General features: G+C 49.5%; 1 protein-coding gene across 4 annotated transcripts in view; it reads left to right on the top strand.

The window, feature by feature from the left end:
• The window catches only part of LOC107298164 (fibroblast growth factor 12), a 48158-nt gene extending 34296 nt beyond the window's left edge, over positions 1 to 13862 (top strand). For all 4 annotated transcript variants that reach the window (XM_015827528.1, XM_015827529.1, XM_015827530.1 and 1 more), the window contains 2 exons: positions 9549 to 9747; positions 13744 to 13862. In XM_015827528.1, coding sequence (XP_015683014.1) covers positions 9549 to 9747; positions 13744 to 13862 — 318 coding nt within the window. The remainder of the gene's footprint in view (positions 1 to 9548; positions 9748 to 13743) is intronic.
• The last annotated feature ends 278 nt before the right edge of the window (positions 13863 to 14140 follow it).

The following is a 14140-nucleotide window of genomic DNA, read 5'->3' on the forward strand; positions in this document are numbered from 1 at the left end:
CCTTTCCTTTCCTTTCCTTTCCTTTCCTTTCCTTTCCTTTCCTTTCCTTTCCTTCCCTCCCCTTCCCTTTCCTTCCCTTCCCTTCCCTTTCCTTTCCTTTCCTTCCCTTCCCTTTCCTTCCCTTCCCTTCCCTTTCCTTTCCTTTCCTTTCCTTTCCTTCCCCTCCTGTCTTCCCCTCCCCTTCCACCTCTCCCCCTCAACCCTCAACCATTTCAGACAAACAGTTGTCCAGTCTCTTCTTAAAAACCCTCCCGGGATGGAGCACCCACAACTTCTGGTGGCAAGCAGTTCCACTGGTGAATTGTTCTAACTGTCAGGAAATTCCTCCTTAGTTCTAGGTTGCTTCTCTCCTTGATGAGTTTCCATCCGTCCTGGAAGGGACCTTGGAGGTCATCTAGTCCAACCCCCTGCTCAGGCAGGAAACCCTATACCATTTCAGACAAGTGGCTGTCCAGTCTCTTCTTAAAAACTTCCAATGTTGGAGCATTCACCGCTTCTGGAGGCAGGTTGTTCCACTGGTTAATTGTTCTCACTGTCAGGAAATTCCTCCTTAGTTCCAGGTTGCTTCTCTCCTTGATGAGTTTCCATCCGTTGCTTCTTGTCCTGCCTTCAGGGGCTTTGGAGAATAGCTTGACTCCCTCTTCTTTGGGGCAGCCCCTGAGATACTGGAAGGCTGCTATCCTGTCCCCCCCCGGTCCTTCTTTTCTCTAGACTGGCCATCCCCGATTCCTGCAGCCGCTCTTCATACGTCTCTGACTCCAGGCCTTTAATCCATCCTAGTTGCTCTTCCCCTTCCCTTTTCCCAAAGCCTCAGCATCTTCTTTGTACTATCTTTGCACAGCTAGCTTTCCCCGTTTCCTGAGCCTGCACCCTGATCCCTGATAAATGGGCTGAGTTCCTACGCCAGAAATTGCCAAACTCAGCATCATCTCCCTGGCCGAGCTTTGGATGCTGTGTGGAGGCAGCTGCCTTGCCCTCCTCCCGGAGGGTCTGTCTGCAGCCCCTTCCCCAGGGCTGTCTCAGGTCGTCTTGCAGCATCTGCAGCGATCCTTTGGGAGGTCTCTGGGAGGAGGGGACCCCCCTCCCTCCCCCACAATATGCTTCTGCCACTTGGGTGTCCCCAGGGTTGGCAGCCAGAAAAACAGCCTCTTCTCCACTCAATCAGTCTGCTGGGGTGGGGGAAGAAAGAGGGAGAAGGAGAGAAGGGGGAGAGAGAGAGAGAGAGAGAAAGAGAGAGAGAGAGAGAGAGAGAGGGAGGGAGGGAGAGGAAAGAGAAAGAGAAAGGAAAGAGAGAGAGGGAGAGGAAAGAGAGAGGAAAGAGAGAAAGAGAGGGAGAGAAAAGAGAAAAAGAGGGAAAGAGAGGAAAGAGAAAGGGGGAAAGAGAGAGAAAGAGGGAGAAAGGGACAGGAAGAGATGGAGGGAAGGAGAGAGAAAGGGAAAGGGAGAAAGGGAGGGAGAGAAAGGAAGGGAGGGAGAGAACAAGGGAGAGAAAGAGGAAATGTGAGGTAAAAAGGGAGAGAAAGAAAAGGGAGGGAGAGAAAGAGGGAGAGAACAAGAGAGGAAGAGTGAAAGTGAAAGTAAAGTAAAAGGAGAAAGAGAAAACAGGGAGAACAAGAGAGAGAAAGGGAGAGAGAAAGAGGGAAAGGAAGGTAAAGGGACAGAAAGAGAAAGAGGGAGGGAGGGAGAGAGAGAGAAAGAGAGGGAGGGAGAAAGGAAGAGACAGGAAGAGATGGAGGGAAGGAGAGAGAAAGGGAAAGGGAGAAAGGGAGGGAGGGAGAGAAAGGGAATGCGAGGTAAAAAGGGAGAGAAAGAAAAGGGAGGGAGAGAAAGAGGGAAAGAGGGAGAGAACAAGGGAGAGAGAAAGAGAGAAAGGGAAAGTAAAGTAAAAGGAGAAAGAAAACGGAGGGAGAGAAAGGGAGAGAGAAAGAGGGAAAGGAAGGCAAAGGGACAGAAAGAGAGAAAAGAGGGAGGGAGAGAACGGGAGAGAGGAAGAGAGAGAGAGAAAGAGAGGGAAGGAGACAGAGTGGGAGAGAGAAAGCCCAGGGGAGGGGAGGAGAAAGAGAAAGAGAGAGAGAGACAGACAGAGAGAGAATCCAATTGCCCTAAATGAGGCTTTCCTGGGCCTTAATAGCCGGTGGAGAGGGAGGCAATTTGAAGGCTGCCCTGCCAATTAAATTAAACGGCATCCTTTCACATCAAGGGCTCTCCGTGTCCTTTTGTGGTAATTTCAAAACCCAGCAGGTCCTGAGGTTTGCGCAGCCGCCATGGCCTCCCCGAGCTAAGCAGACGGTGTGTGTGTGTGTGTGTGTGTGTGTGTGTGTGCATGTGCAGTTGGTTCTGTGTGTGTGAGTCTGGGTGCAGATTGGGAACACCCAGACTTTGCAAATCTCACCCGGTCACCTTGGGCTGCATCTGTCGGTCTCTCGCTATTTCTCGGGGGGGAAAGTGTTGCTTTATGTAGGTTGTTTTTATATTGGTTCTTTAATTCGATGGATGGATAGAGAGATAGAAGGGAAAGAGGAGAGAGAGAGAGATAGGTAGGTAGGTAGGTAGGTGGGTAGGTGGGTGGGTGGGTAGGTAGGTAGGTAGATAAATAGATGATAGATAGATAGATAGATAGATAGATAGATAGATAGATAGAGAGAGAGAGAGAGAGAGAGAGAGAGAGATTGTGATAGATCTAGATAGACGATAGATGGATGGATGGATGGATGGATGGATGGATGGATGGATGGATGGATGGATGGATGGATAGATAGATAGNTTGCATTGTACTAAATACACGGAGTCCTCAACGTACGACCACAATTGAGCCCCAGATTTTTGCCACTAAGCGAAACAGTTGTGGAGTGAGTTTATGCCCCATTTTTACCACCTTCCTTGCCCCGGTTGTTAAGGGAGTCACTGCAGGGGAAATCGCCTGACCCAGGACACTGCGACCGTCATAACTGTGAGTCAGTTGCCCAGCGTCTGGATTTCAATCGGGAGACCACGGGGATGCTTCAACGGTCGTAAGTGTGAAAAAGGGTCATAAGTCGGGTTTTCAGGGCCGTTGTAACTTTGAATGGACACTAAACGAACTGTTGTAAGTCGAGGGCCACCTGTAAAGTTTACACCTGAGTAGCTAACCTCAGTCTGGTGAACAAGGGAAGGTAAATAGTAAGAGCCTCTTCCTTACGATTGACCCAGCCTTTGGTTTACTCATCATTCAGTCACTAACCAATTTTAGAATAACAGAGTTGGAAGGGACCTTGGAGGTCATCTAGTCCAACCCCCTGCCCAGGCAGGAAACCCTACACCATTTCAGACAGATGGCTGTCCAGCCTCTTCTTAAAAACTTCCAGTGTTGGAGCATTCACTGCTTCTGGTTAATTGTTCTCACTGTCAGGAAGTTTCTCCTTAGTTCCAGGTTGCTTCTCTCCTTGATGAGTTTCCATCCATTGCTTCTTGTCCGGCCTTCAGGCGCCTTGGATAATAGCTTGACACCCTCTTCTTTGGGGCAGCCCCTGAGATACTGGAACATTGCTATCATGTCCCCTCTCATCCTTCTCTTCATTAAAGTAGACATACCCAATTCCTGCGACGGTTCTTTGTATGTTTTTTCCTCCAGTCCCCTGATCCTCTTTGTTGCTCTTCTCTGCACTCTCTCCAGAGTCTCAACATTTTTTTTATATCGTTGCGACCAAAACTGGATGCCGTATTCCAAGTGGGGTCTAGAAGGACTGGAAGGTGTGTGTGTCTGTGTGTGTCTGTGTGTCCTTGCGCAGTAGAAACAAGATTGATTGGCAAGATGGAGAAGCCTGGGGAGGGATGGGAGATGCTGTGTCAGTCAGCCGGATTTCCTTCCCTCCTTTTATTTCTCTCTCTCACTGCCCTTGGCCTGACCTTCTGCACCCTGAACGGGAGCTGAGCTTGTGATGGTTGCGCATTTATTTCACTGATTTTGCAACTTGCCCCAATCTGCACCCTCTGGCTGGACTAGTATTACAACAGACGAATGCAGCACAAAAAAGAAAATGGAATGGAATAGAAAGAATAGAATAGAATAGAATAGAATAGAATAGAATAATAATAATAATAATAATAATAATAATAATAGTAGTAGTAGTAGTAGTAGTAGTAGTAGTAGTAGTAGTAGTAGTAGTAGTAGTAGTAGTAGTAGTAGTCGTTGTCCTGGGTAAGGACTCGATAGGTAGACAAAATGCCAAATCCAGTCTGAACATCTGGCTGACTGTGTGATGATCCATAATAATAATAATAATAATAATAATAATAATAATAATAATAATAATAATAATAATAATAATAATAATAATAATAATAATAAAAGTTGGAAGGGACCTTGGAGGTCATCAAGTCCAACCCCCTTCTCAGGCAGGAAACCCTATACCAGTGGTGGCGAACCTATGGCACGGGTGCCAGAGGTGGAATGCAGAGCCCTCTCTGTGGGCACGCGCGCCGTCGTCCCAGTCCCAGGCCTTCAGCTGGGTTTTATAAAACCTTTTCGCTTTAGGCCTCCGCCGCCGTGTGCAAAAAAAAAAAAAAAGGTTCAATCAATCAATTTCAACTTCTAGTGGGAAAAAAAAAGATCTTGCAAAGTTGGAATTGATTGATTGAACTTTTTAGTCCCACCCAGTCTGCCGTTACCACTGCAGCCACGCCCACCCAATGGGCCACACCCACCCAATTGGCCACACCCACCCAATGGGGCAGACCCACCCGGCACCCGACGATGCATAAATGGGTTTTAGGTTGCAGTTTGGGCACTCGGTCTCTAAAAGGTTCACCATCACTGCCCTATACCATTTCGGACCAATGGCTGTCCAGTCTCTTCTTAAAAACTTCCAGTGTTGGCGCATTCAGCGCTTCTGGAGGCAGGTAGTTCCACTGGTTAATTGTTCTCACGGTCAGGATGTTTCTCCTTAGTTCTAGGTTGCTTCTCTCCTTCGTTAGTTCCCACCAAAATAGAATAGAATAGAATAGAATAGAATAGAATAGAATAGAATAGAATAGAATAGAATAGAATAGAATAGAATAGAATGGACCTTGGAGGTCTTCTAATCCAGCCCCCCCCCCCCCGCTTAAGCAGGAGAACCTACACCATCTCAGACAAGTGACTGTCTAGCCTCTTCTTAAAAATCTCCAGTGATGGAACACCCACAATTTCTGGTGGCAAGCTGTTCCACTGGTTAATTGTCCTCACTGTTAGGAAATTTCTCCTAAGTTCCAGGTTGCTTCTTCTCTCTTTGATTAGTTTCCAATCATTGCTTCTCATCCTGCCCTCTGGTGCTTTGGAGAATAACGTGACCCCCTCTTCTTTGGGGCAGCCCCTCAGATACTGGAAGGCTGCTATCACGTCTCCCCTATTTCTCCTTTTCTTGAGACAGGGAGTCCTCAAATTACGACCGCAATGGAGTCACAAATTTCCATTGCAAAACAAGACAGCGGTAAAGTGCCTTTTGTCCCATTCTGTCATCTTCCTTGCCAGAACTGTTAAGTGAGTCGCCGCAATTGTTAAATTAGTGGCCCCCTTGTTAAGTGACTCCGGTTCCCCCCCCTCCCATCAACTTTGCTTCTCAGGAGGCTGCAGAAGCGGATCCCAGCACACTGCAACCGTCAAGAGGTCCATGCCAGTTGCCAAGCGTCCAGATTTCGATCCTGCAGCCCTGGGGAGACTGCAGTGCTTGCAAGTGTGAAAAACAGCCACGAGTAACATTTTGGTGACTACAAACCGTCACTAAAGGAATGGCTGTAAATCGAGGACCCCTTGTAATTGCACCTTCCTGGGGGACCCCGAGAAAGATTCAGTCCTGCTCAGAAGCAGGAAAGTGCCACGTATAAATATTAAATTTGAACATTGATTTGTTTATAAAGGTTAAATGTAAAAGCAATTAAGATATATATATATATAAGCTAAAAATCTATTGATGAATGTAACAAATATGTTTTTACTTAGCGGCAATAATAAAAACTACTAGTTAGATATGAGATAAGTAGATATTAAGAGAAAAAGAGAGAAAGTATCAAAGGTGGAAATAAGAGAAATTTTGGTTACTAAATTTAAAATATTTGGAAATTACCAGAGAATAAGAACGTTATATTGTATTATTAATTAGTTGATGTAAGAGGGTGAGAATTCAAATAGATAAGACGTTTTATCCTGAACATTAGATTTTGTGATGAATTGTGATAAAGGGAATTGGGGTTATTTAAAACTTGGAAATTATAAATATTAAACGTTAAATGTAAACATTAACGGGAAACTAAAAATTGGGAAAAACTAATCAGGACATTGATCGTCTAAAAAGATTGAATGTTAAAACGACTAGGATAGGCATAAACTAAAAATTATTGATAAACGTAGGAAAGTTGTTTTTATTTAATCGATATAATAAGAATTGTATTAGTTTGAATATGAGACAGTAAATACCAAGGGAAAAAGAGAGGAAACATCTAATGTAATCGTTTGAGATCTGTACTTGTATGTTATTGAATTATGGACCAACTCAGCCGCCACGTTGCTTTTCAAATATTCAAATGTAAAACTAGAAAATCAATAACATTTTCTTAAAAAAAAAAAAGAAAGAAAGATTCAATCCTAGAACCTAGAACTAAGGAGAAACTTCCTGACAATTAGAACAATTAACCAGTGGAACCACCTGCCTCCAGAAGCGGTTAATGCTCCAACACTGGAAGTTTTTAAGAAGAGGCTGGACAGCCATTTGTCCGAAATGGTATAGGGTTTCCTGCCTGAGCAGGGGGTTGGACTAGATGACCTCCAAGGTCCCTTCCAACTTTATCATTATTATTATTATAATCCTGCTCAGAAGCAGGAAAGTGCTGTGTTTGCGGCTTTTCAACAGGACAGGGACGGGGGTTCCCCCAAAGGGTGGGAGCCACCCCCGGGCAGGCCACGCCAGGCCCTTGGTGGCCAGAGGACCCCAAGCCGGCCTGGTCAGGATGGGCAGGGCCCGACTTCTGCCCCTCGGCCATCTCATCCCTGGCTGCATTGCAGGACACGCTGTCCGGTTTGCAACCGTTTCACAGGCGTGTGCAGACATACACTCAGAGACACGTGGCCTTTGCGCGTGCTCTGGGAAGGCAGGGGCTGGGAGGCCTGTGGGAAACAGGCATCCTCTCCCTGCACGGTGGCTGGGAGAAGGGAAGGCAGATGGGTCTCAGCTGACCCCCAGCCTTCCTCGGGAACGGGGCCTTCGCCTTCGTTGCGGTCAGTAAAGGAGGGTCTTTGTAGCTGCGGGTTGAAAAGAAGGGTCCTGGTTGCTCTCTGAGCTGGGTGGCTTTCTTGCAGACGTTTTGTGACCCAACTAGGTAACTTCATCAGTGCTAGAAGAGAGTGTGTGGGGAGGAGGAGGAAGGAAGGAAGGAAGGAAGGAAGGAAGGAAGGAAGGAAGGACTGTGGGTGCTCTCTGAGCTGGGTGGCTTTCTTGCAGACGTTTTGTGACCCAACTAGGTAACTTCATCAGTGCTAGAAGAGGGTGTTTGGGGAGGAGGAGGAGGAAGAGGAGGAGGAAGAGGACTGTGGGGTCCTTGATAATCTCTGAGCTGGGTGGTTTCCTTGCAGACATTTCATGACCCAACTAGGGAGCATCATCAGTACTAGAAGGGAGTGGAGTTTGCGGAGAGGGGGAGCAGGAGGAGGAGGAGGGACTGTGGGGTCCTGGGTGCTCTCTGAGCTGGGTGGTTTTCTTGCAGATGTTTCATGACCCAAACTAGGCAACATCATCAGTGCTAGAAGGGAGGGGGATTTGTGAAGAGGAGGAAGAGGAGGAGGAGGAGAAGGACTGTGGGATCCTTGGTGCTCTCTGAGCTGGGTGGTTTTCTTGCAGACATTTTGTGACCCAACTAGGTAACTTCATCAGTGCTAGAAGAGGGTGTGTGGGGAGGAGGAGGAGGAGGAGGAGGAAAGGACTGTGGGGTCCTTGATACTTTCTGAGCTGGGTGGCTTTCTTGCAGACATTTCATGACCCAACTAGGGAACATCTTCAGGAGTAGAAGGGAGGGGGTGTGTGGAGGGGAAGAGGAGGAAAGGAGGAGGAGGAACAAGAGGATGAGGAACAGGAACAGGAGAAGGAGGAGGAGGAGGAGGAAAAAGTCCGTGGGGTCCTTGGTGTCTCTGAGCTTGGTGCTTCTTTTGCAGATGTTTCATGACCCAATTAGGTAACTTCATCAGTGCTAGAAGAGGGTGTGTGGGGAGGAGGAGGAGGAGGAGGAGAACTGTGGGGTCCTTGGTGCTCTCTGAACTGGGTGGTTTTCTTGCAGATGTTTCATGACCCAAGTAGAGAACATCATCAGTGCTAGAAGTGGGGGGAATGCAGAGAGGAGGAGGAGGAGGAGGAGAATTGTGGGGGCCTTGGTGCTCTGTGAGCTTGGATGTTTCCTTGCAGATGTTTCATGACCCAACTAAGGAGCATCATCAGAAGGGAGAGGGGGGGTTTGTGGGGAGGAGGAGGAGGGAAAGAGAACGTCTGTGGGGTCCTTGGTGCTCTCTGCGCTTGTTGGTCTTCCTGCAGACCTTTCATGATCCATCTAGGTAACATCATCAGTGCCGATGACGATGTTAGATGCATTGATGATGTTACCTAGTTGGGTCATGAAACGTCTGCAAGAAAACAGCCAAGCCCAGAGAGCACCAGGGACCTCACAGTTCTCCTCCTCCTCCTCCTCCTCCTCCTCCTCCTCCTCCTCCTCCTCCTCCTCCTCCTCCTCCTCCTCCTCCTCCTCCTCCTCCACTCTGCAAACCCCTCTCCCTTCTAGCACTGATGATGTTACCTAGTTGGGTAATGAAACGTCTGCAAGAAAACAGCCAGAGAGCCCTTCAGTTCTGACTCTGGGAATGGGGCGCCCGGAGTTGTGTGTGCCAGGGCAGATTGCTGCTTCTCGGTGGCACCTTGGCAAGACTCGGCTGGGTGCTGCTGATGGGTNCTCTCTGCGCTTGTTGGTCTTCCTGCAGACCTTTCATGATCCATCTAGGTAACATCATCAGTGCCGATGACGATGTTAGATGCATTGATGATGTTACCTAGTTGGGTCATGAAACGTCTGCAAGAAAACAGCCAAGCCCAGAGAGCACCAGGGACCTCACAGTTCTCCTCCTCCTCCTCCTCCTCCTCCTCCTCCTCCTTTTCTCCTTCCTCCACTCTGCAAACCCCTCTCCCTTCTAGCACTGATGATGTTACCTAGTTGGGTAATGAAACGTCTGCAAGAAAACAGCCAGAGAGCCCTTCAGTTCTGACTCTGGGAATGGGGCGCCCGGAGTTGTGTGTGCCAGGGCAGATTGCTGCTTCTCGGTGGCACCTTGGCAAGACTCGGCTGGGTGCTGCTGATGGGTCTCTCTTTCCCAGGCGACCTTCTCCTGCTCTCCTGGGGACCCCGAAGCCCATCCTCCTCAAATCCTCTCCAAAGGGGTCTCTCTCTCAGGTTATTTTCCACCCCTGCGGATCGCGGTCCAGCAGGCCGGGATGAGTCCATGGCTGACGAGCGAGTGCGTTCATCTCTCTCCCTCCTTTCTCCTCTGCTTTATTCCCCAGGACATCTTTACACCCGAGTGCAAATTCAAGGAGTCCGTCTTCGAAAACTACTACGTGATCTATTCCTCCACGCTGTACCGGCAGCAGGAATCGGGGAGAGCCTGGTTCTTGGGACTCAATAAAGAAGGACAGATTATGAAGGGCAACCGGGTGAAAAAGACCAAGCCTTCCTCACATTTTGTACCCAAACCCATAGAAGGTATGTGGGGAAGCTCCTTCGTGGAGCCCTGGCTGGGGGGAGAGAGGCGGGGAAGTCGGACCGAGGGGTGCCTTTCGCTTTTCTTGGTCAGACGCAGCCGGTCTCACTGACTCGAGCCAGCTAAAGTTCTACGCAAATGCCATCTCTCCCTCCCTGGCCTTTCTGCAGCTGAGATTCTTCTTTCCCACCTGATTTTTTTTTGGGGGGGGGGGTTGAGCCTGGATGGGGGTGAAGACGCCCACGAGGCGCTGCGCGGCTGTCAGTCTTGCTGTGTACTTTTGCATCCGAGAAACTCAGATTAAGCAGAGCAAAAGAAAAAGAAGAATAACCACAGTAGAGATGAACCAAGGAAGAAGGGACATTTACTAGCATCTTGGGTTGTGTTTGTGGTTGCTGGTTTTTTTGGAACCCGGTTTGCGATGCGGGGGGGGGGGTTCTGATCCTGCAGACGTGCACCGACAGCTGTCGCTCAAAGGGAAGGCCCAGAACCGAGTAAAGGAACCAGACCATAAACACGTCTGCATCCGAGGGGCTGGTTCGCTAGTTGGAAGGAGAAGCCTCAGTCTTTCTGGATTCACCGTGGGTGGGGTTAAATCCTCCAGCGACGAAATCTAAGTCTTTGGATGGGAGACCACTAGGAGATCCCAAAACGTAGGGCGGATTAAGAAGTAAAAATTAAAAAAAAATAAAAATCTCAGTGGGAGGTAGCGATCAGGAAAACGACTTCTGCCGTTTTCTACAATATCAGCCGAAATTCAGCGTGACAGGAAGGCATCAGCCTCAGTTTTTTGCACCCTGCTCCTTTCTCAGGACAAAAACCCTAAGATGAAGTCCTGTGTGCACGGCAAATCCGCAAAGGCAAATATGCTGGATGCTGGTTAGTTTCCGAGGTCCCAAGTGACCGTTGGGTTGACTGGGGGGGCCTTTCCTGTTGGATTTAAGGCCTTTGTTCTATGATGTGCCAGGCATTCATGAAGTGGCTGTTTTGTTTCCCCAGTGTTTCCCCAATGTTTTTCCAATGTTTCCCCGTGTTTCCCCAGTGTTTCCCCAATGTTTTCCCGTGTTTCCCCAGTGTTTCCCCGGTGTTTCCCCAATGTTTCCCCAGTGTTTCCCCGGTGTTTTCCCAATGTTTCCCCGGTGTTTTCCCGTGTTTCCCCAATGTTTCCCCGTGTTTCCCCAGTGTTTCCCCAATGTTTTCCCTGGTGTTTTCCCCGGTGTTTTCCCCGGTGTTTCCCCGGTGTTTCCCTGGTGTTTCCCCGGTGTTTCCCCAATGTTTCCCCAATGTTTTCCGGTGTTTCCCCAATGTTTCCCCGGTGTTTCCCCAATGTTTTCCCTGGTGTTTTCCCCGGTGTTTCCCCAATGTTTTCCCGTGTTTCCCCAATGTTTCCCCGGTGTTTTCCCAATGTTTCCCCGGTGTTTCCCCAATGTTTCCCTGGTGTTCCCCGGTGTTTCCCCAATGTTTCCCCAATGTTTCCCCAGTGTTTCCCCAATGTTTTCTCATGTTTCCCCGGTGTTTCCCCAGTGTTTCCCCAATGTTTCCCTGGTGTTTCCCCAATGTTTCCCCGGTGTTTCCCCAATGTTTCCCTGGTGTTTCCCCAATGTTTCCCCGGTGTTTCCTGAATGTTTCCCAGTGTTTCCCCAATGTTTCCCCAGTGTTTTCCCAATGTTTCCCCGGTGTTTCCCCAATGTTTCCCCAATGTTTCTCCGGTGTTTCCCCAGTGTTTCCCCAACAGCCTCTTCACAAACGCCTGGCACAACACAGGAGAACAAACCCATCAGGACAAGAGTCAGCCATCCATCTGCCTTTGAAAGACCAAGGCCGTTCTTTTTTCGAAGACGGCCAAGTCCACATTTTGGACAGGGAGGACCGCGGGTTTGAAAGAGGGGGTCAAAGAGGCCATCTAGGTCAAAATTGAATGGCCCTCTCTCAATGGGGGGAGGGATACGACACCGTCCATCTCCAGTCTACCACACAGTCCTTTCAGCAGTCTCAAGAAGGCTCCATTTGCACCGCTCAGGTGACCCTGAGGACACAGGTAAGCCTCCAAGTGGCCTCCATGACTCTCTAAAAGGAGGCAAATGACCAGCTGTCTGTGAGGAGTATAAATCCTTCCCTTCCCCACCCTCCAGTCTAGAGCTGAAGAAGCTTCTGGGATGGGAAGCGAAACGTCCTCAAAGGAGAAAGTCCAGTTGCCTCCTAACAACCAGGACAACCAGGACCTGGAGGACGGAGAATCTCCTTAGATAAAGAGACCAACTTGCTTTTGCAGTCGCCAATGCCTGGTTCCTACAGCCACATGGGGAAAATTTGCAGACGATCAGATTGGTCTGGGACAGGGGTAGGCAGCCTTGGCTCTTTTACGACTCGTGGACTTCAACTCCCAGCATTCCTGAGCCAGCCTGGCTCAGCTTGGAAACCTCTCCCTTTCCCCTCAGCATGGCTGGCTCAGGAATTCTGGGAGTTGAAGTCCACGAGTCATAAAGCGGCCTAGGCCTAGGGCAGGGGTGGGCATCCTTGGCTCTTTTACGACTCGTGGACTTCAACTCCCAGCATTCCTGAGCCAGCCTGGCTCAGCTTGGAAACCTCTCCCTTTCCCCTCAGCATGGCTGGCTCAGGAATTCTGGGAGTTGAAGTCCACGAGTCGTAAAAGAGCCCAGGTTGCCTACCCCTGGTCTGGGAGGTCAAGCCAAGGACGAACGGCCAGTCCTTTATAATCCAAGAAGCTCTGGGCAATTTACAGTTCCGTGCATAACTAGGGAACGGGTTAATCCAATACCCAGATTAACCAGATGGTACTTGGAGGGAGGGGCTGATCCCCAATTTTGATAAATGCAGTCTCCAGACCCCTCTTCCAGCCCAAATGACTCTCAGGATGACTGGAAAAATAGCGTAGAGAAAACTGGGTCTTTTTTAATCTCTTAAACTGAAAATGAAATAACGGGGGCCTTAGAATCGATAAGCTGTCAGGAAATTAAGTCCCGGTCATAAAGCATGGTGCCTGGTATAAAAGGAGAGAAACAAACAGCTAAATTGGGCATTTACTGATTGTCCAACTCCGACGACCAAGGCTGAAGGATCTTCCCTCTAGAGCTGCAGTCTCCAAACCTGACAACTTTAAGACCTGTGGACTTCAATGGTTGTGTGATCAAAATTCGAATGCTGGGCTCATATTTATCACGGTTGCCCTGGGTCACGTGATCCCCTTTGGCGACCTTCGGACAACCCAAGTCTTGACAATTAACCAGTGCAACAACTTGTCTCCAGAGGTTGTGGGTGCTCCATTCCTGGAGGTTCTCAAGAAGAGACTGGACAGCCACTTGTCTGAAATGGGACGGAGTCTTCTGCCTTGAGCAAGGGGGATGGACTAGAAGACCTCCAAGGTCCCTTCCAACATTGTTATTCTTTTAAAGTCAGCGGGGAAGCCCGATTGACTTCACCACCGTGTTCCTAACTTAACTGGACAGCCATTTGACCGGGAAGGTACAGGGTCTCCTGCTTGAGCAGGGGGGATGGACTAGAAGACCTCCAAGGTCCCTTCCAACTCGGTTATTCTGTTAATCAGGGGAACAACCTGCCTTCAGAAGTTGTGGGTGTGTTCCATGAGTGGAGCTTTTCAAGGAGAGACTGCATGGCCATTTGTATGAAACAGTGTAGAGTCTCTTGCCTTGCGCAGGGGGGATGGACTAGAAGACCTCCAAGGCCCCTTCCAACTCTTGTTATTCTGTTAAAGTCAGCGGGGAAACCCGATTGACTTCACCTCCGTGTTCCTAACTTAACCGCTGCAGCGATTGACTCAACCCCTGTTCCAAGGAAGGTCATAAAATGGGGGCAAATCACTCAACCGCTGTCTTGCTTAGCCATGGAAATCTTGGGCTCGTCCTGGTGGGACAGGGAGGGGGCTGCTGAGCCAGGGTGCCAGGTGGGTTTTGCAGGTACGTGGGGGGTGGTGGTGGGTGCCATGCCTTGACCTCTCTCTCTCTCTCTCCCGCCCGCAGTGTGCATGTACAGAGAGCCTTCCCTGCATGAGATCGGAGAGAAGCAAGGACGTTCTCGGAAGAGTTCGGGGACGCCCACCATGAACGGAGGCAAAGTGGTCAACCAGGACTCCACATAGCCTGACCAAGTGCCCACCACCCTCCTCCTCCTCCTCTTCTTCCTCGCGGGCGACCTCTCCTTGCCACTTGCCCACCGCCACCCGCCCGCTCGCCAGGCCCCCCCACCCCAGCGAGGCTGGAGCCGAGATCCACGGGCGACTTCCCTCCGCGCAGGACGAGGCGTCCGTGCCTCCTGCTCTGGGACAGAGTCCAGCGTACACAAACACACGTACACACACACACACACTCTCGCACACACACCCAGGCACACCCACAAACACAGGTGAAGGAATGTATA

Source organism: Protobothrops mucrosquamatus, unplaced genomic scaffold (assembly GCF_001527695.2).
Source record: "Protobothrops mucrosquamatus isolate PMUCROS unplaced genomic scaffold, P.Mucros_1.0 scaffold3768, whole genome shotgun sequence".
NCBI classification, from domain to species: Eukaryota; Metazoa; Chordata; class Lepidosauria; order Squamata; family Viperidae; genus Protobothrops; species Protobothrops mucrosquamatus.